The sequence below is a fragment of the Salvia hispanica genome, chromosome 2 (genome assembly GCF_023119035.1).
Source record: "Salvia hispanica cultivar TCC Black 2014 chromosome 2, UniMelb_Shisp_WGS_1.0, whole genome shotgun sequence".
Taxonomy (NCBI): Eukaryota; Viridiplantae; Streptophyta; class Magnoliopsida; order Lamiales; family Lamiaceae; genus Salvia; species Salvia hispanica.
This window is the reverse complement of record NC_062966.1, coordinates 21,232,816-21,255,341: the sequence shown is the minus strand read 5'-3', so window position 1 is coordinate 21,255,341 and position 22,526 is coordinate 21,232,816. Positions and strand designations below refer to the sequence as shown.

At 36.7% G+C, this 22,526-nt stretch overlaps 2 protein-coding genes across 2 annotated transcripts; both read right to left on the bottom strand.

The window, feature by feature from the left end:
* Window positions 1-1,505: 1,505 nt before the first annotated feature.
* LOC125203848 lies at window positions 1,506-2,597 on the bottom strand. The gene has a single exon (XM_048102338.1). It carries the CDS (start codon window positions 2,481-2,483, stop codon window positions 1,863-1,865), a length of 621 nt encoding a protein of 206 aa, XP_047958295.1. The 5' UTR covers window positions 2,484-2,597; the 3' UTR covers window positions 1,506-1,862.
* Window positions 2,598-14,264: 11,667 nt separating this feature from the next.
* Window positions 14,265-17,226, bottom strand: LOC125204381. Its single transcript, XM_048103037.1, has 9 exons — window positions 16,974-17,226; window positions 16,751-16,905; window positions 16,126-16,307; window positions 15,763-16,047; window positions 15,607-15,665; window positions 15,477-15,513; window positions 15,317-15,388; window positions 14,911-15,238; window positions 14,265-14,826 (listed from the first exon to the last, which is right to left on the bottom strand). The coding sequence occupies exons 1-9, from the start codon at window positions 17,059-17,061 to the stop codon at window positions 14,455-14,457; spliced, it is 1,578 nt and encodes a 525-aa protein (XP_047958994.1). The 5' UTR covers window positions 17,062-17,226; the 3' UTR covers window positions 14,265-14,454.
* Window positions 17,227-22,526: the final 5,300 nt, after the last annotated feature.

The window sequence follows — 22,526 nt, the reverse complement described above, 5'->3', positions numbered from 1 at the left end:
CTTAATCTGGGACGGAGGGAGTATATAAAAGTGTGGTTTATATTCTATTAACTTTTTCTACCCACTTTCCTTTAAAAGGTCAAACAATTTCTTAAAATCCGTACTTGTCAAATATGGAACATTTAAAAGGGAACGGGGGAGTAAGGTTTTTGTAGTGATAAGACATTTAATAGCATAAGGAGGGAATAATAAAACAAGAATATAGTTGAATACATTTATAAAAACGTAGAGGAGAAACTTTTTACAAAGTACTATGAAAATAGAATATACTGTCTTATTTGGAATAAATTAAAAACGAAAATTACTTATTTGGAATAAATTAAAAATGAAAATTACTGATGAACTAATTACTAAGAGCATCTCCAAGGGAGATGGTAAATGGAAAGGTAAAGGGAAATAACTACCATATTTACCTTTTCTTCAAAAAAAACCATGCTCCAATGGAAAGGGTATATGGAGAGATATTATACCTTCTTTCATTTTGAGAATGTATGTTTACTCTTTTTGGTAAAAAGAGTAAAATGATAGTCATTTTTATTTGCCTTTTTAATTTATCTTCTTTCCTTGGAGTACATTATTTTTTAAGAAGATATACTTATTTTTTTAGAAGGTAAATGAGAAATATACCTTCTCAATTTACCTTTCTCCCTTGGAGATGCTCTAAGGCCATCTCCAACCATTTACGAAAAATTCAAACACATTTTTGAGTATATGTCATACCAAAAAGTAGTTTTACTCCAACCATTTACACCATCTTTAAGTTTACACCATTTTTGAGTATTTCTTTAACAAAATTTTGGAATAAACACCATATTTGATGTTATTCCATTGAAAGGGTTTGAGTTTGGTGTATGGTTGGAGAAATTATTTACACTAAAAATGAGTTTTAGTGTACCGTTAGAGATGGTCTAAGTGGCATGCAAATATTACAGGCACATCCATTAATCACTTACTGTAGAAATATTCCCTATTTTTTCTTTTGCTTTGCAATTATAATTAGTGGACACATTGCATTTACGTGTTCGGACCACTAAATTTTTCTCGTGAAAGAAGGCTATATAATTTAAACTTTAACCAAAAAAATAAATTTGAATTAAAATCGGAAAGTACTCCACATTTTAATTTCAACATGTACAGTTAGTTGAAATCAAAATTCAAATTTAGTTTGAATAACATACCTCAATCAATTTATGTTTCTAGTACGAAATTTGTCATTTTTGTATGTCACTGCAGTATAAGGTGCAATGTAGAGTACCCAAATTTTGAGCAGACTTGATGAACTTTTATCATTAAAATATACTCCTAATATCCTGTTTAAATAAATTAGAATTTCCTATTTCCCCTTTCAGATAATAAAGAATTTTTTATTCAGTTTTGGGTCAGTAAATCTGGATCATAGATCTCTGCCAATTTTTATGCATTCCAGATACCTCTAGACAAAACTTTACAAAAGAATAAAATAAATAAAAACCACATTAAAAAAAATTTGTAACGGAACAACAAAATGAACTTAAATTCTATATTTACAAATTTCCCAAAATTGCAGCAAATCTGCTCAAACATGATTCAGAATTAGATTTGCTTTTAATTTAAAATCTTAAATTTTACTATCAACCCCATTCTCAATCATATACCAATTCACCGCTAATAAAATAGAGAAAAAATAAAATATAAAATAAAAAAAGGAAAACCGCTATGAGTTCATTTACTACAACCGCAGAACTCACACAAAGAGGGTTTTCCAAATTCAAAATTTCCACAGCCACGTAAAAAACCGGCTAAATCGGCCGAGTTCACTCAGCGCGTCACTCACCGAGTCAGTCCTGTACACAAAAAACGACAGAAATCAATTTTTCCTCAAATTATAACCCATCGGCTTTCGACATGACGGAAAGCCGGCTCGGCCGCGGTTGAAAGTCGTGCCGCCGGCGCAAGCTGTGCGACGACGGCCGAATCAGCGCCGCGAGAGCTCTCTTCACCAAATCCCCCTCCACCGTGCCGATTCGCACGAGCGAATTCGTCATCGCCGAGCGCCGCATATTCAATTGATGGCTAGACCGATACGACGACGGCGACGGCGACGCCTGGCTTCCGTAGCCGGGGACGATGCTGTTCTTGTGGAGGCTGCACCGGAATGAGCCTGGGTGCGTCGTAGGGGAGCACATGCACGTCTTCTTCGGCAGGGAGCGGTGGCTCTGCTGCTGCTTCTGGTGGTGAGAGGCGATCGGATGCCTCCGGGGAGCGGAGAATCGGACGGAGGAAGACGGGGAAACGGATCTGCCGAGGCTGACGCGGGTAGGGCTGGTGGATCGGGCGAGGACGGAGTCGGATCCGGTGCGGGGATCGGAGCGGGCGGAGAACGTCGCGGCGGAAGACGCCGAGATGGAGGAGGGGAAGAATCGGCCGGAGGGGGAGAGGGAGCGCTGGAAGTGGCTGTGGAGGGTTGTACCGTGCGAGGATCTGTTTCTGGAAGACGTTTCCATTGGTTGTACCTTGGAGTGGAAATAGCGTTTTTTGCGATTCTGGAAAAAGCGGAAAAGATTGGGGAAAGGAATTTTAGAAGGGGCGGTTGAGTCTCTATTTCGGCAAACCTAATAACAAAGGAAGCTAGGGTTATATAGGAGAGGTTGGGCGGTGGCAGTCGAGTAATTATGGTCAAGTGTAGGGGTGTTTTGGGGAATTCCGTGTGAACCGGCCGTTGGTTACGATATGGAGGTGGAATAAGATTTTCCTGTGGGCGCCACACACAAAGCAATGGGCTGTCAGAAACTGAACGCGCCACGCGCTCCGATGCCGTGATGGTTAAGCGCTTCAGAATATACTATTGGAATTAGGAATACTTTTTTTGTATTCGTGTAAATTTCTTGGATATTTTTATAGTGGTGAGTGATAATTTACAATATTCTTTTTGTTAAGGACTAATTTATGAACTTTCAATGTACTCATTATTGACTTGGTAGGATACTTTGTGGAATTGGATACAATTAATTGTGTTTTAATCACTAAAATTTTGATGTGTCCAATAATAGTTGGTTATAACGACTTCAATATTGTGGCTTTTATTTAGATGTTGACCCCTAATTCTCTATGAATATCATGAGGATTAATTCTCTAGATGAGTTGATCATTAAGTGATCGTAAAACAATTTTGAGTTATAATAAGTAAATATAATAATAATAATAATAATAATAATAATAACAATAACAATAACAATAATAATAATAATAATAATAATAATAATAATAATAATAATAATAATAATAATTCATTGGTGAGAGTCTGACTATGGATGGTATTACAATTAAAAAGTTATCAAACGTTTGCGAATTTGAACCCAATTAACAATACATTGTATATTTGAATAAGATTTCTTTTCCTGATACTCAATAAAAGTAACTTTGCAAGGGTAATGCAATTAACGATGGATATGGTCAAGAAAATCGCAAATGTGCATAATCCAATAATATCATGTCACGTTTTGAGTAATTAGATATAACTGCAGGCCTTTAATATTGCTAAAAACTAAAAGTAAAACTTGATAGGCTTAAATGATCAATAATAGAATTGCTTGAAAGATATATACTGAATATTAGGTCGGAAGCTTAATAATTCATAATCCTTTAATTATTATGATTTCGTCCACGGAAAAAATGGAGATAAGGTGATATTATCATGTGTAGTGATCTCTAGTTCATCCTAGTATTATAAAGACTTAATCAGCAGAATACATAATTCAATAGTTGAATTATTATGGATTTGACTTTCGAGCATCCCATATAAAAAATCTTCTTGTAGCTAAAAAATCTCAACACTGCTTTATATTGTCATATTTAAATTTTTGAATATGGATGAAAAATGTTTCGTCTAAATTTCAAGTGTAGTTTTTCTGCATCAATTTTCATATACAAGATATAATTAAATTTTAACTTTTTTTAAAATATATTTTTCGACCTAAAACTAAGCTAGTATTGCACGATAGTAGTTAAAAAAACTCAATATATATTACTAAACAATAACCATTTATTTAAATATTTAAAAAGTGCTTTATAGTCCTACTAAAGTTTGATGCTTTAATTAGAACTCATCCACGCTACTTACATATGAATGAAATGTTGAATTTTGATAACAGAAGTTGAAATTATGAAATTGGTCCCACAACAACAGTAAAATACAATTAGTAGAGTGATTAAAAAAGTAAGAGAAAAAGCGTGAGGGTCACGCAGAAGTAATGAAGGCGGGGTGAAATTCCTGAGGCGCCGAATTATACGCCAAATGTCACAAGAAATGTGGACTCCTACCTTCATTATCTGACACGTCCCATGATGTTTGTTTTTACGGTTGCCCTATTCTAGCCCCACACAAACCAAACTCCCCCTCTTCATTTTTAACCTCAACAATTTTGTTTATTTCTTATAGCTCCAATTTCAATTTATCTACTTTCCTCTTCTACAAGTTTTTCATGTTTTATCCGGCACGATTTTATAAATTAAAAAAAGAAGATAATGTAGTACAAGTACATAGTATTTTCCAATTTAAAATTTACTTAAATTATACTACTGTAAATTAATTTTGTTATTAATTATATTATTATATAGCAGTATAAATGATGTGATATGGAACTTTTTTTTTCGGAAAATGTAATATGAACAATTTAGGAGTACTTTTTTTTCAAAATTTTTTTTTTTGGATTATTATGAATTCAGTGTATAGTACGCGTGTGTGATTGTATTTATGGATTATATAAATCACGAAATAAGTGACAACGCTTGGAATGAGTCCTTGGCCCCTACTCATATTAGGGAGTTAATTAGTTTTTTAATGAATCTTAAATTCGAATTGATCAATCGAAACTACAAAATTTCCTATCCCTTATAAGGTGGGAGAAAGTGGAATTTCATCTTCAATTTTATTTTAAATTTGTCAAGAATGATTAATGTAAAATCAAGTCACAGTAAATATATGACTAAACTCAAGTGTATCCCACATTATGGATCCTATATGTATAGAAACCAGCTCATCAAAATCAATTTTATTGACCTTAATAAATGATGGCATAACTCAATAAATATGGTTCATACTAGTATTATATTAGTATGTCTCTCGAAATATTATTCATCTCATTTTTGATAAATCTTATACTGTTTTGCTTATATTCTCTCTTCACTTTATCAATTTATTTCAAGGGTGGAGCCAAGAATACAATTTTGAATGGGAAGCAAATATATATAGAGAGGAATTATAAGCATTTTAGAGGGGACAAATTTAGAGATTGCAAAAACAAAATCACATACTGGTATTTATGATGAAATTTTATGAAGGACAATGGAGCTCATGTGGCTCTAACATTGACTTTTTTTAACGGGGGTAGTAGGTATTAAGTTAAATATGACTCATACACAAATTAAGTAACAATTACAATTACAATTACAATTAAAAGAAATATCTAAATAATTACTTAGCATTAATTAAAATAGGCAAAAGAAAGAAATGGGCAATGTTTTAAGGAATATATGATTATATTCTGTCAAAGCAAAATCAATATGATTATATACATCCAAGTATGACATATTAAAGCGGGGTATATTTTTGTAGAACATCAATAAACTATCCCACCCTCCATGGAAAATAGTTATTATATTTTTCTATTTTAATTTATCGATTAAAATTAGTCTCTATTTATTATTATTAAAGTTTTTCTTTGAACGATATATATCATCTTTCACTAATATATTTTAATATATTTTTTTTTATCTCTACCTCACTTTACTAATTTTGAATTAAAAACTTATAAGTTATAACGTCCATTATTAAACTATTACTATGCGCAAATCAGAAAGTATAGAGTATTTATTTAGTTTTAGTTTTACAATAATGAAATGCGATTGAATTAATAGCTTTGAAGTAAACTTGCCTTACATTAATTGTTGTAGGGAGTACTATTTGTTTCCACATTTATGATGGTCTTAATTGGTTATGTTATTGAAGCTGGAGTATTAAATTCTAATTTCAAATAAGTCTTTAAGTATATACTAGAACTATAATAAACCGTTGATAGGCAATTAAATAGTAGTAAGAATTAAGCAAAATATATACATAACGTATACAAGGCTCACAACAATAACAGGGAAGATTACTTGAATCTAATTGAACCCAATAAATTGACATGAAACAATATTAATAACTATAAAAGCTATCATAGTGCAATCTTTTTTCCACTGAATTTGTTCTTGATTAACTAAGCAAGATTCGTATTATTTTAAGCTTCATGGTACCCTTTTAATATTATCATATTTTTAGTAGGAGAAACTTGTTGGAAAGGACCACTAACGAAATACTCCTATATTAATTAATGAAAAAATTAAGAAGTCGTCAAAGAATCAAAGAAAGGCAAAAGGTGAAGGAATATCTTAATTGCTGTATGACATACATTACTTTTGTTCCCTTTCAACACCTTATCTTCGGTTTCTTCACTTTAACTCCATTCTAATGTATTATTGCATCAAATACGATTTACTATAAGTTTCTAGAAACTCATTGCTAATTTACCTAAAAAATAGTTTAGATTAATTCACTATTTGCTAAACAAATTGAAATTTTAGGATATCCCAAATCGTATCACTTTCAGGGAAATAAAATCAACCAAGTTAGTCCAAAATAATCAAGAAATTAGGCATACTATTAATAAACAATTTAATATTTTTATCTATTTAAATTAATTCTCAATAATAAATGTTGGTCTAAAGTCGCATCTAATATTTCAGAGATGATAACATACACTTGAATTGATGATGTCTTCCATAAATGAAACACCAAGAGCCAATTTATAAAGTCAGAGGTTAATTGGCACAAATAATCAAGAAGAGGGCAATATAAGCCCCAATGATTATTCAAGAGGGCAATATGTAAAAGCAAACCACGTACGTAACAAGTCTAAAATTTCAAACTTAGAATAAAAATTACTTATAAACAACGTTTAGGCCATCCACGATGAGGCGGATGATGCGACGGACGATGCATCGTCCGCCCCTTAGTCCGCCACTGCAGTACCCCGCCCTAAGCCCACTCCTTAGTCCGCGGACTATGCATCGTCCGCGGACTATGCACCCATTTTTGCATAATCCGGCCTATAGTCCGCCCATTGCAGGGGGCAGACTATAGGCCGGACTATGCACACATTTTTTATTTTTTTTTTATTTTCTTCTATATATCATCAATTTTTTTTACTTCATTTCACACCTTTCACTCCACTCTCTTCCTCATCTCAATTTCTCTCTGAATTCAATAATGAATTCCGACGATTTCCATATTTGCAAACATAAAATATACAGTAAAAAATAAATACTGACAATAGGATATGCCTTTAATTTGTGGTGTTTTTAATTTTTATTCTTGCTAATTGATATATTTGCAAACATAAAAAATATGATTAATGAATTTTTATAGTGTTTAAATATTTAAATAATAAATAAAATGCTTAGGACGGGCTATAGTCCGCCACATTGTAGGTGGAAGGGGCGGAGGATAAAATGCTGATGTGGTGATGCGTAGGGCGAGGCTTAGGGCGTCGTCTATTCTACCCTATTATGAATGCCCTTAGAGCATCCGCAACGCGGGCTCGATCTCGTCTCGACGACACGAGCCAGCATCGAGTCAGCGTTGCGAGGCTCGTCTCGTCTCGACGAGACGAGACATCTCGTCGCGCGACGCGACCCGGCGAGGCCGGCCTCGAGCTGGCGAGACGACGCGCGCGCTGGAGCATTGCGTGACGCCCACTCGCCGGCCCGCGAGTGGGCGTCGTAATTATGACGTAATATTTTTTTTTATAAATTCGAAAAATTCGAATTTAATAAAAAAAAAATATATTTTTTCAAACGGTCAAATGACCGCTGGGAACAAAACGGTCGAATTTTCATTTTTTTTTTATTCTTCTATAAATATACTTCATACTCCATTCACCATTTTACACACAAACACTAATCTCATTCCTCTTCCATTTTACACACAAACACTACTCTCAAATTGTTGAAAAAATGTCCGGCGATGGAAACTCCAGGCGGCGGCGGCTCCGGCAGGCGGCGCTCCGTCGGGTTCGACTTGAACTCGTTCGACGATTGGGCGAGCATGTACAACTGTTTGGGTACTCCCGGTTTGTCGCCGGGCACCCAAGGCTCGACCACCCCGCCGGCGTACCAAACACCGCATTTTGATGTGGATGCATACTATCGTCCCCCTCCCAGAGGTACGGCAATGGCCGGGATTATCCCAAATTCCGAGAGATTTTTTTGGCGCCTGAACGCAGTTTGCCCGACCGGCCAATTGGTGGAGGCTCCGGCTCCGGCTCCGGCAGGGATCAACCTCGATCTCGGCGTCAATGCCGAGGAGGAAGAGGAGGCAGCGGATGCAGAGGCTGGTGGGAGACGACAGGCGTCATGCATACAGCCAAGCCGAGAAATTGGCTCTGTACGACGCTTGGATCGGCGTCTCGTACGATCCTGTCGTCGGGGAATCAACAAACCCACAAGTGTTTTTGGCTAAAAGTCACCGAAGTTTACAACGCACGAAGGCCGACGAATACCGTTCCCCGCAACGTGAAGATGCTCCGCAGTCATTGGGAGCGAAGCGACAAAGATGTCAAAAATTTTTGCGCGATATACAGGGGAGAAGAGGCGAATTATCAAAGCGGAGCCGGTGGAGCCGACATTCTGAGAGCGGCGTTGCGGGTCTTCAAAGACGACGTCGGCAAAGATTTCAAGCTTGTCGATGTTTGGTCGCAAGTTCACCACCTTGACAGGTGGGCTGGCGGTGTCGAGTCGGGCTCGAAACGCACGAAGCGCACGACGCATGGCCACTACTCGTCTAGTGATGGCGGCGAAGGCAACACCTCACGTGAGGGCACGCCAACCGATGATGCAGGGGGGTCTTCTTCCGGTGCACGACGTCGGCCGCAAGGGACCAAGGCGGCGAAGGCGGCGCTAGAGCGAGAGGGATGGGCCGCGGCGGACCAAGCCAGGCGGGCGAGGGCTCGGGCTCCGGCACGGGCACGGGCACGGGCTCGCACACCCTAATGTCTATGTACCTAGTCGCCACGATGGCGGACCTCTCAAAAATGAATCCTGGCCAAGTTGCAGCCCATATGGCCGGAATTGAGTATATGAGAGCTCAACTTGGTATAGCTGCACCGCCGACTTCGGGGGATGATGATTCACCGGCGGAGTAGTTTTTATAGTTTCATTTAGAGTATTTTTAATTATGTGTTTTTTTTTTATTTTTTAGGATTTTAAATTATGTACTTTTTTTCTATTTTTTAGGCTTTTAAGTTGTAATATTTATTTTATTTCAATGAAGTGTGTTTTTATTAATTGAATATGTTGGAATTAAAAATAAAAAATGAAATTGAATGAATAGTTAAGAGATGGTTAAGAGATGGAGGGCAATGCAGGTGTTGTCTCTTAGTTAAGAGATGAGCTTAAAAGTACAGTAGGGTCCATGAATAGTAAAAAGATGAGACAGTTAAGAGACGGATAAGAGACAACGTTGTGGATGGTCAGAGGAAAAAAAGTTATACGAGTACTTGGAGTATAATCGAATGCGAATGGACTAAACGTATGTATGGATGGCTGAGCTAACCATTGGTACGAGACCACAATGTTGACATCAACATCAATTTCAATGCAGCGCATATGAATCTGGTAGCAGTGACCAGTACTTTTCTATCAACATCTCTTTCCATTAAATTTTAATAAATTAAAGCCTAATTTCTTCATTGAACTAATCTATATAGGGATAAATTATGGAGTATGTTTAATTTTAAAATCGGCAAGTGATTTTAGATTTGTAAACTAAATTAATGATTCATGTTGGAAGTTGCTGTTTAATTGTAATCAACCCTTTTTCGTAAAAATACAATATATGTTTAATATACTTATCATCAATCAATGCTGAATTTTCTAAACATTTACACTCAGTTAATCATTCTACCACTAATCAACACATACTTAGCATTATAATTATTTTTAATATATTGAAATAAATCAGAAACAATATGTGGTGTTGATGAGCGGCACATGGCGCACTATAGCATCCTTTTTCGAATGTGTTGCTGCCACGTGGCCGACACATGTTTATTCGTTGATAACTGTCCAACACAAATCTCCCACCTCTTCTTTTGACAATATTTGCTTGCTTTCTGCCAAGTATTTAAAAGACTACAAAAAGTAGTAGGAAAAAATCACTTGAGATGCCTAGAGATTAGAGATTTGACAACTACCTAGAAAAGAAAGGAACATATTTTAGGCCTGCAGATACCATCAACTAGTTTGTTATTTGGATGAAAACATGTCAAATTGTTAATGGTATTAATGTGGAAAATTCGATTTTTGCATTTTTATGAATAATATATTACTCGGAATGTATAAAAAATAGTCTCATTCCTGGATCATTTCTTCAAAGAAGACGATTTTCTATGAACTTTTCTAGAATACCTTTTTCTTGAATATCAGTAAAAAAAAAAATTCGGAATGACCGATATTCGTCCAATTAATAACCTAAGATTCCATACTTTTAGTAAATGAGAGAGAAATCCACCGGGACAGAAATACTATAGATGCAAGATACAAAAGAGAAGTGAAAACTTTCTTTTTTGCTATTTTTCGCCTGTTAATTTTTAATTAACCCACTCCATCAATCGACAATATTACTCATTCCATGTATACAAATAGTCTCATAATTATTAGAAAAAGGAAAAAATGGATAAGTAGAAGAAAGAAGAGAAAAATAGTACTTACTAGTAAAAAGCTTTTCCTAAATAAATTTGAGATTAATTTTAGTGGATGGATCAAAATAAAAAAGAAATTATTTTTATGAATACACGAAGTTTTATGAGTAATAGATAAACTTTTTACATCCTGATTAGTGATTGGATCAAGTGTAACTGATTTTAACCAACCACGAAAAAAGCACATGAGCCGGCACGGAAAATTGAAGTTTGCAAGGAATCTTGCGGCTTCAAAATAAATATTATTCGATGATATATTTGTAACGTGTCAGCACTGGTTAGGGAGAGATGGTTGAATAATTCTTTGGTGATTTTAATGTCTTAAGAATTAAGACATTTCAAGATTACCAAATTTCAAATCAAAGTGGTCTTAGTCTCTACTTTGAAAATTATGCATAAAGTCTTTCCCTCTAAAATAATAATGAAATAAATACCAAGAGCCATTAAATGGGTCAAACCAGCGTTTAGATTATCTTTATTTCGTGATTGAGTTGTGAATGGCTCAAAACTGAATGCAATTAATTATGCTACAACTCCTACATTATTGGAGTAGGAATTGGAAATATTGGTTACTAATCACTATCATATTAATTGTTAGGAAAATTTTGCTGCTATTTTCATCGATAATTTATATACTAATATTACCATCTAATTTTTTAGATTGTTTTAAAAACTTTAAGGCTCTAAATATTTTGTGATTATGCCATTAAATTCGGCCTTTTTAGCTAACGCCGACCACATCATATAGTAGTGGTTTGTCTCTTTGGTGTTAAAATTCAATTTAATTCTTCATTCTCCATTTTATTGTTTGTAGCAGCTACTATATGATTTTTTGACGTCAACAACTACCTTTTTCACTACGTTTGGTCTCATAAGCGTCGCTTTCTAAATCTGATAGCACTAAACCAACCAATGAGTTTGTAACAACAAATTAAATAGTTCAATATTGACGTGTTTGACTATATTAAAATTCCTTGCTTCATGATGATTTTTTTTATATATAAGTTAAAAAAAATTATGAAAAATTCTCTATATATAGTACTTTGAGACGAGACTGAAAATCAGAGGAGATTTAATAATTTATCATTATAATCCAGTATTATAATTCAGCTGGTGAACTAGGTGGGCTCATTATAAGGACCAAAGCAACACAAAAACAACTAAAAAAAGACATATAATTGCCAGCTGGGCTTTATAACCTGATGGATTGAATTATTAAAATTGAATTTTGAAATAAATTTGCTTCTTGCTGTCCGTTTTTCACCAGCATCTCTCATGGTCAGGTCTAATAATTATGAAAATAATTAAGTGGTTCTTGAGGCTTAAGCAAAGCTTTTGTAATAATAAAGTCGGTAAGAGCACTCCCAATGCTCTCCCTCAAAACTCCCTTATTTCTCCCTAACTCCTGCCATATCAGCGCCACATCAGCACCAAAATTTATCCCCAGTTTTTAGCCAACTTTTAGCCAACTGCTCCAATGGTTTCTCCCTTATTTCTCTCTTATTTCTCCCTAACTCAACATTTCATTTTTACATCATCATTTTTAATATTATTTAATTTTCCCTACAAATGTGTTTACTAAATAGATTTATAAATGAACAATTCGTCGTTGTGTTAATCATTGGAAAATATAATACAACGAGAAAAAAAAAACTACAAATAAAAAACCATAAAAAACAAGGATTTAAAAAACTAAGAGGGAGGAGCGTCCGGCGAGAGGCCCATCTTGATCTTCATATTTTGGATGGTCGACCAGAGGGACTGCTTCTCTTCTGGGGTTCCGCCGTCGGTGAAGTACAGCGTGTACAACTGCGCCAGAGTGGCGGCATTGGAAGAGAACGTGGCTTGTTGTAAGAACGGGGATTCCGACTGGGCATCTGACGATGTGCCCTTCCCCTTCCGCCTCCCCTTCGCCTTCTTCGCTCCCACAGGGCGCTCGTGCGGACCATCCTCAGACAAGTCGATGGGGATCGTGCTGCCCTCACTCTCCGCACCGCTAAGTCGCGAGCGCACCGATTTCCCGTGCAGCGCGCTGTGCATCTCCGTCCGGAATTTGGGGAGATCCTTCAGCCTATCATAGATTTTCCAATACTTGAAGCCCTTCGACAAGAACTGGCCACTATACATCCGGATGGCCTCATCTCGGACCATGTGCTCGTTCTGGCCACTCGTCATGTTCGTCATCAAGTTAGAATATATACCGTTGAAATGGGCGCAGTCCCTCATGAGGCGCTCCCAATGCCGGCGGATCGCCTCACTGCCATGGTCCTTCATCGAGGTAGTCTTGTTGGTCGTGTACTTCTCCGTAACCTGCGCCCAGAACATGATCTCAGTCCGGTAGTTGCTGCGCACCGGGTCTTGCGTCGTGTCCGCCCAGCAGTTGGCTATCAGCTCGGACTCTTCGAGAGTGTAAGTAGTCCTTGTCCGCTTCGGCTTCTCATCGGAAGCCGTATCAGTCGCAGCCGTCGACGCCGGCGCCTTCCCCTTCCCGCTCCTGGAAGGCGGCTCGGCGGGCGTTTCTTCCACCTCGTAGTCGTCCGTGCTGAGTATCGGATCCGTTGTGTACGTCGCGGCCTGAGATTCTTCGTCGCCTGGGGTTGATCCAGGGGTGTCGAACAACGATGTGACTATCTAGGGGCGATACACATCGTCGGCTGGAAAGGGCATGCTGAGGGTAGACTGGAAGTACGGAGAAAGTCTGCGTGGCGTAGGAGTCTGCAATGGGGACGGACCCGCATATGGATATTGGCCGGGAGGAGAACCCATCGACAACAACGAGCTCATCCACTGCTCATTTGCTTCATCAGTGTTGGGAATTTGCGAACTCGACTCTTTGCCCTTACCCTTACTTTTTCGAGAATTTTTCCTACTAGAGCTCATAATTTTGAAGATTGAAGATTGAGATAAGAGATTGAAAAATTGAGAGAATTGTGTGTGATGAATGGAGGAGGAAGAGGAAGTATTTATAGTGGTGGAATTATAGATATAGCCGTTTAAAAAAAAAAAAAAAAAAAATTATCGCCGAACATCGCCGAATCGCGCCCACAGTGGGCGGCGATGATTCGGCGATGTTTCGGCGATGGATCGCCGGTTGGCGTTAATTCGGGAGGAATAACGCCGAGAATTCGCCGAATTCTTCCCATTGGCCGGCAAAAACTCGGCGATTTTCGGCGAAAAATCGCCGAGTTTAACGCCGAGCCCATTGGGAGTGCTCTAAAATCATACTACTACATAATTTGTTAGTAGAGGGTCCACAAATCTTGATAATTTTAGATCATTGTATCACATTTCATTTGATTGATCATGTGTGATTAATAATTTGATGAATGCATTTTAGTTATATAAAATTAAAATCAAGTACTCCATGTAAGTTTTCAATATAGGTGTTTTTTTATGAAGAGTGGAATCATAATTATATTTGATCAAATTAGAAATACATATGTAACTCAGAATTTAACCATACATGTATAGAAGGCTCAAGGCTGTTAGTTTGTCAAATTTGTGATTTCTAAAACACAAGCTGATAAATATCAGAAATAATCACAAACCATTAGTAGGAAAATTTCACCAAGAATTCTTACTTAATCAGTTAATCTGGTGAAAATAGTGCTAAGAAACTCAAATCTTCAATGAAAAAAGATCTATACAAGTGAAGTTGGAGATGCAAATCCTCACCATCTCAGGGCTCTTTGGATTCATAAGAGGCCTGAGTCGCAGCATCAGCTTGCTTCGTATACTTGCGGTGTCGCCTCTCTCGTGCATAGACCACCCAAAACACGAGAGAGAGCATCACAGCAACAGAGGCCATCAACAAACCAATGTACACCCACCTGCTGTAGAGCCTCAAGTCCGGGCAGTGATCCTTGTGTATTGCCTCGAAAGTGTCTCGTACGAACGTGCAGTCCACTAGGTTGGTCAGGAACGGCCCGTAGTGGTACAGCCCGTAGCTCACATTCACAGCTCCACTCATTTGATCATACATACTAGGCGTTAGGCGCCCTACTGTCGTGCATTTGTTGTTCGCAACTTGGCATTCGTAATTCTTCCAAACCTGCACCATATGACCCATATTCGAGACATTAGACGAGCCTCAGCTGAGTAAAGTTGGCTCAACCTTGAGGATAAGCAGTTTTACTTGTGTTGCATTTGCGAAGCCAACTTCACCAGGATTGCATGTTTTACGGTCTGTCTTGTCGGGATTATACGGATTGCAGAGAAGAGGCACCAAAGGGCCGGACTGGTTGTACGACAAAGGTCCAACGACAGGAGGTAGATTGCGGTTGGATACATTAGCGATGATCCCATTCACGAGCTGAACCATTTGGAAGGTCACTTCTTTGCTTTGGGAGCGAGCTTCTTCAGCGGTAGCTGTGTCCACACACGGGATGACTTTGTCTAACGCGGTGTGAGCTGTCGGGTTACCAACCCAATCACTCATGGCCACACAGGTATCTCCCATCACACTAACAGATAACAAAAATGTGGCTAGTTAGCATTTCAACAGGAAAGAAGGAAAGATTCTTTGTGTAGACGACACTTACTTGTGAAGAACAAGGAATACGCCACACAAGATGAAAGCGAGTGCAACGATGATCCAACCAACGATGACCAATCTACGAAGAATAGCATAGGATTTTGAGATTGTGCAACTGAAGTTAACAGAAGGTTAATGTATGGAACGTATCCTTGAAGTTCACTCACATGTATACGAGAAACTGTAGGCCGAAAACGGATAACACTGCACCAGATCACAAATCAACTAATCATCAAACATCATTTATTTGGAAAATCACCATTCCAAAAACTACAAATTGAAGGAATCAGAACTTACCAAAACCAAGAAATGCAAGGGTAAGCATTACAGCAGCTACTATAATGAGAGTCCACCCCCTGTAAGTCGTTAAACGGAACCAAGATAAGAGTAAGACATGTGTACAACAGTGAGGAAAATACGAACGATAAAGCAGTTAGCTCAAAATACACTCACACATCATCCAAATATTTGAATATTTCATCCTTATTATTCTCCGTTGCACTCTCAAGAGTGTCGGCAGCAGAGGTGACCAACGTGTTGACCTTGTCAATGTTGTTCTGCACGTCTTTAGGAAGAAAAACTTGATCTACTCCAACCGTCTTGGCAGAAGTGAGATAACTCGAAAAGCTTTTCAGGTTGCCAACAGTGGAATCTGCTTGTCCCAGCACATACTCGAACGTATCTTTTGTACTGTCGTGGAACTTCCCTTGGCCGGTGTAAAGAACAATAGAACCAACTCTGATGCACGAGAAGGCAATATGAATCAGATCAAGTCCGAGCAGAAATGGCATAAAGTTCAAAAGGGAGCAGGCTTACACAGCAGCAACTGTGAACAATGTTAAGAGAATGAGCGAGAGTGCATAGGCAACACGCGAATAGCCATAAGTGCGGCGTCTGCAGCAGCAGACGTACATACACGACAGAAGCAAGAAGATCCCAAACAGCACAAACCAGGCTAAAGCAATAAGGGTAAGGGTAGAGCCAGTGTAAAACACAGACTGCATCAAAATAGAGGGAAAAAAACAATTATTTCAATTTTCAAGCCATACAACTTGTTCAATTTAATAGCTAGAAAGTTAAAACCTTTAAGACGCTAATTAGATACTTGAACAAGTAAACATCATTTTTCACCAAGTCCAAGTTTAAGGCACAACTCGAACATCACAAAAACAGACAATTCTATATGAACCAATCTTTATCTACCTCAGCAATTTCTAGACAACATATCTAAGACTGAGAAAGAATCTCTTTGAACAATTTCAACTTGATGTAATATCCCATGAAGCAGCACTAAAAAGTTAACCTTTTGAAACAATTGAGCCCCAATTTTAGCTAGTCAAACCTAGTAAATAAAACTAAATTGCTCAACAACAAATATACTCCTAGTAGTATCTGTTACAAAGACAGTAAGCAAAGGAGGCAAAAACAAAGAAGCTCTTACAGTAAAGTAATGTTCATTGCTGATATTCCAGCCTCCTGTGTAGTAGTTGAGGTTATCAAGCGGATCCTTCCTACGCGTTCTCTCCTCAGCAAGCACTAAAGCCGTTTCGTTTCCCAAAACAGAGCGCCGCGGAACGACGGCGCCGTCAGCCGCACCTGCAAGACATATGAAAAGGGTTGGCAAAAGATGTGATTTTGGACATATCCCAGTTGATAAAACGTACCAGGTGAAGAGAGGGATGTGAAGAGGAGGAGGATTAAGGCTGATAGAGCGAGGAAAGAAGTGGTTTTGGTGGTGAAGCTCGGCATCATGGTGTTGGGGAGGAATGTGGGTTTGAAAGTGTGAGTGAGAGGCTAAATGTAAATGGGAATGGATAACTGTGTGTAACAAGCTCTGTGTGTAATTGGTGGAAATGGATTGAGGCTTTCGGACTGGTTGGAATTGATTTTTGATAAAGAGAGAGAATCTATGTAGTGTACGAGTTGCAAAACGTGCATATTAGAGAGAAGCTTCATGTTTTTATAGTCATAGCAAAACATTGGATAAAAGGGACTATTTTATTACTCATATTTTAATTAGTCAAACAAATATACAAGATCCGTTCCAACTAAGTTGAGACAAATCTTTTGGGCACAAAGAATAAGATATTGTGTCAAAAAGTAAAAGAGAAGAATAAAGTAAGAAAGATAAAGAGAGAGTAAGTATTTGGTGGAATAAAGTAAAAGTGATCGGAAGTTTTAGTTTTTTATTAAAAAAGAAAATGACTCAATTTAGTTGGGACATCCCAAAGAGGAATATGACTCAACATAGTTGGGGACGGATGGAGTACCTCGTTACGTTTTATAGTAGTACTAAATTCTAATCGAATTCATTTACTAACTATAGTTATTCTTTGAAATCAATTACTTCAACTGTCCACCATGTGGAGTATTTCTATTTCTAATGTAACAAGCCTCGTGCGATCATAGGAGTACTATTTGATAATGGTTGTTTAGACTTAATTTGTATAAAAAGGATTTTCCAATGCATATAGTACTAGCAGTATTTAAGATAAACTCAACCGTTCTATATACGAGTATATGAAATTATTTATTCAGGCGACATTGGCCAGTTATACCATTTGGAGACGATATGCTATGTTAATGGAGTAGTAGTACTACTGTTATTTTTCATAATTGGGAAATAGATATAGTATGAAAAAAAGTTTTAATAACTACAAATAATTATTTTCTTCCATTCGAGGAGTACTAATCTTCCATTAGTAGAAATTGAGGAATTGAATTTTGCAGGCATCAAAAGGAAAAAAGATTTTGCATTTGGATACAGAGTTTCAGGATGTCTATTAGAATTTTCAAAAACCATCTTCATAATGAGTGATTTCATTACATATATATATTGAAGTTGTTACGTGTTGAAACAACTCTTGGCTGCTGCAGTTACTAATTTACTAATGGAAAGTGGCTTTTAATTATGTTTATTACCTTCTCCAATATATACATCCCAAGTGGAAAGTTGTATAATTAAAACAAGAGAAAGACCACAACTGTTACTGAACATATGTCCATTTTATGATTTTAGTCTTATATTTTATCTTTTGAATTTTTGCATCATGAATATTTTAACTCGGATCACAATTGGTCCTACACTAACAATTCCGTCAATTTTTAAACGGTTTTAACTCGATTTTGACCGATTTTTATGATTTTAACAGTCCCATTCGGGTTAAAACCGTACAACAAAATCGAGTTAAAACTGTTTAAAAATTGATGGAATTATTAGTGTAGGATCAATTGTGATCTGAGTTGAAATGTTCAGGATGCAAAAATTCAAAAGATAAAGTATAAAACCAAAATGATAAAATGAGAATACATTCATAACCAGTTTTGGCTTTTAGTTTTAAATCAATTAGACAACTCGAAGTTAGAGAAATATCACTGTTAAGCGTATGCTTGTCCATAAATTATTAAGTTCGTATGCGAATTTAACAATTTTAAAAAGAAGTTTGGATAAAACTTATCACCATTTGTTGAATCCAAAGCCAAAGTTTCATTAAAATTAACATATACTGTACTTCCTACTAGTTTAAGTAGTTTGTTCTTTAAGAACTCTTGTGTTTTTTTGTTACTTAAATTCTCTCCTTATCCAATATTAAATGTAATTAGATACTACTACTCTCTAAGTCCAAAAAATAATTCTTAAAGGTCACGTTTGTTTTTAAGGGATAGCCCAAGACTTTTTCTGTCCATACCCACTAATCTGCTGTTTGGGTTGCTTGAGAGTGTCCACGATGGTGGCCCTCTTGAACATGCCCAAGCCACCATTTTTTGGGCATGTCCAACAAAACTTGCCTCTGCCTATGAAAACCTGGCCACTATAATGGTGGCCCTCTGTTAGAGATGCCCAAGGTTTTCGGTTTCGGCGGTTAACCGCGGAACCGTGACTTTTTTCTTGAACCGGAACCACCATATTTTGAACCATGGGCCGGTTCCGGTTTTAAATTTTACAAACCGAAACCGTGAAACCAAGCCGTAACCACGAAAAACCGCCGAAAACCGGCAGTTCGGAACCGTGAAAAATCGTAAAAAATCACCGAAAAACCGGCAGTTCCAAACCGGAACCGTGAAATAGCCTCACGGTTCGGTTCCGGATCCACATTTCCTGAAACCGGAACCGCCGGTTTACAAACCGTGGGCATGTCTACCCTCCGGGCCACCAATTAAAATTATTTTCTTACATTTTTTCTTATATTTAATTTAGCTAGAATAAAAATTATTGGACTATAATAATTTTAAAAACTAAATTAATTTTAAAAAATTTGACAATTACAAGTAAATATATTTATTGAAAATTTGAATTTAGTTATTTCCGTAATTAGGGTGTGAATTGAAATCACAATCCTTAATTAAAAAGTTGACCAATTTAATAGGGATTTAGTGATTGAGATTGATTTGTTTCCTAAATTAATGCTAAATTTTTTGAAAACCGCCGTTAAATTTTCGTCACATACACTCTCTCTCTGCACTTCATCTGAAGGAACTGGCAGCGGAAGCGCTCACATAAATCAATTACATAATAATTCTGATCTATTTAGCAGATATTTAGACAAATTTTATTCGCGTAATTATCACATGTATCATGCTCATAACTCAAATAAAACATGCTTTAAATTAATTGAAACCTAAAACATGCTTTTCTACGGTTTAGCCATTATACCTTGATGATTCTCCAAAGAATCGAAGATAGCTAGCGCCTTCTCTACGTGAAGATCTTTAGTACAAAACCACGGATCTTCTGTCTGGTTCCCGGACTGTAAACCGATATCAGAGTGGGCTGATCTCACCAGTATACTAGGACTTAAATAAAGAAGACGGAAAACCAATCCCTCGAAGAAGAGGAAAAATCGTCCTCTTACTAGAAAGAGAGAGGGACGAAAATTTTGAGTAAAAACAAGTGTATTTTCTGTCTCCTTTATTCTCCTATTTATAATAAGTCACATATTGGGTCGAGACAGAGATCTATGGAAGGTTTTGGATATGGGCTCCTCCAATTAGCTTTTTACTAATTAAATTAAACCCAATTTAATATAAGCTTATAATTGGAATATTACGAGCAACCACTACAGAAGTAATATTGCACTCCCCATCCAAATTCGAAATTATAAGTACTTCGGGTTTCCAATACTTGATATTTATTTCCCGCGCTTAAGATAGAAACATCCATTAATTAATTATTGTCTGCTATGGACTTAATTAATTAATATCTTATTTATTCCAAGAGAGGACCCAACAAGAAAATCTCATTTATCATTCATAGAGTAATTAAACTCCAACTAGCTAGGTTCCGAATAATAAAACCTTATTTCAATCTTCTCTTGAGGATGTTATCAAACGAGACTCACCTCGCGCACGATTCAACGTAATAGCAATCCTAGCACCGTTAGATATTAATCACCACTACCCAATATACCAGGCTTATTGGGTTGCGAAAAACCCGCACCATTTGGTAAGTCAAAGTAGTGCATAATCAATACCGTATGCTCAATGCTAACGTACATTGATTAAGAAATAACAATTTACAAGACCCCGTCTATCAGTAGATAACATAAAGACTATCTCGCTGTTAGATCCATTCAGTGCTATACCACACCTACGTCATCTTATTTCAGTAAGGCTTAGAAATAATCGGACTGACATTGGAACCTTTCACGATAGGTAGTCTAAGCATATCTAGGCTGTGAAATTCTTCTTTTTCTTTGTTTAGAACTGACCGTGTTACCTTAAAGTGAACGACGCCCACAACCGGTCTACTAAAACAAAGACTTAGACTTTGTTAAGTTACTTATACATTTAAACATGTAATAAACATCCATTAAATGTAAAACATAACAACATTATGACAAAAATAATCCGTTTATTCCTTTGGAAAATAAAATAAGAGTTTTAACAGTATTCAAACAATCGAAAGGTGATTTCTAGTATATAAACTCTAACAACACCTTCTTTACTTCATCTTCTCCAAAACCCAAAAAAATTAACACAAAAACTGGAAAAAAAAATAAAATTAATTCGGATTGTCCAAGGGTCTCGGCCAGGCCGAGAGCAGTACTTGGTAAGTTACTCTTTTTATCATTAATTATTTTGGAATGAAAAGTAACTAGAATTTGATTGATTTATCCCTTACATGCTTTAGTGAATGAGACTGTTTTTATTTTTGTAAAAGTTAACAGATAGTGAGATAGGATTAAAGCACATGATCTCCACTAATCCTAAGTAGATCCAAAAAATTATTTCAATAATACTCCAATAACGTGCTAGCTTATAACACAATTAAACTTCAACAACCATAATCATGCCTTCATATTTACAGATAATGTTTTTGGTAGGGCCAACTCCTATAATAATTTGATTCCAAATTTGTCTTACCTTGTGTTTATAAAATTGGAGCCGAAAACAAAGCTACCAAGAATATAAAATTCCCGCCTTCTTGTCAACAATATAATTATATAATATTGCATTATATTATACTACTCCCTCCGTCCCATATTTATAGTCACATTTAGTTATGGCACAAGTTTTAAGGAATTGGTGGAGTGTGTAATTAATGAAGTAAGAGGTGGAGTGTGTAATGAATAAAATGAGATGATGAAGTGAGATGATAGAGTGTGTAATAAATGAAGTGAGATGATGAAGTGTGTAATAAATGAAGTGAGTTGGTTAAAGGTGGGTCCCTTTTTTACTTTTTGGTTTTTTATTTTTGTTTTGATTTATTTTAATGTAGATAATGGCATTTGAGTGTAATTTTAGTGAATAATGGGGTAAAATTTTATGTCCAAATATGAAAAGTTCTAAATGTGATTATAAATGTGGGACGAACTTTTATAGCAAAATGTGACTATAAATCTGGGACGGAGGGAGTACAAAATTGACAAATACAAATCACCCCTCACACTTGGAAGAGTGTTGCCCCCGGTTCCAACCCCGTTGGAACCGTAGCCGAACCAGCAACCTTGATCACATGAGTTCCGCTTTAGAATCGAAAACCGACGAATATTTGACATTTTCCTCTAATTTGAGTAAAAACTGCACCGAAACCATCAATTAATCGTTGATTCACACTTAGAACGTGTTAGGATGGAAACAAGACCGATTAACTGATATGCCGATTCCGAAATTGAAAATGATTAATATTGTTTAATTCTCCGAAATTGAAAATGATGATCTTACTATGAACCAAACCGACGATTAAGTTAAAATCAGTGAACGCTAACACAGAAAAA

Bases quoted from the DNA above. Each gene is read 5' to 3' on its own strand.
- LOC125204381 (XM_048103037.1), bottom strand. From the start codon at position 17,061: ATGATGCCGAGCTTCACCACCAAAACCACTTCTTTCCTCGCTCTATCA. The intron at 15,514-15,606 runs GTAAGTTCTGAT...GATCTGGTGCAG, and splicing joins CCTTGCATTTCTTGGTTTTG to TGTTATCCGTTTTCGGCCTA. The intron at 15,389-15,476 runs GTGAGTGAACTT...TATTCTTCGTAG, and splicing joins CTACAGTTTCTCGTATACAT to ATTGGTCATCGTTGGTTGGA.
- LOC125203848 (XM_048102338.1), bottom strand. From the start codon at position 2,483: ATGGAAACGTCTTCCAGAAACAGATCCTCGCACGGTACAACCCTCCAC.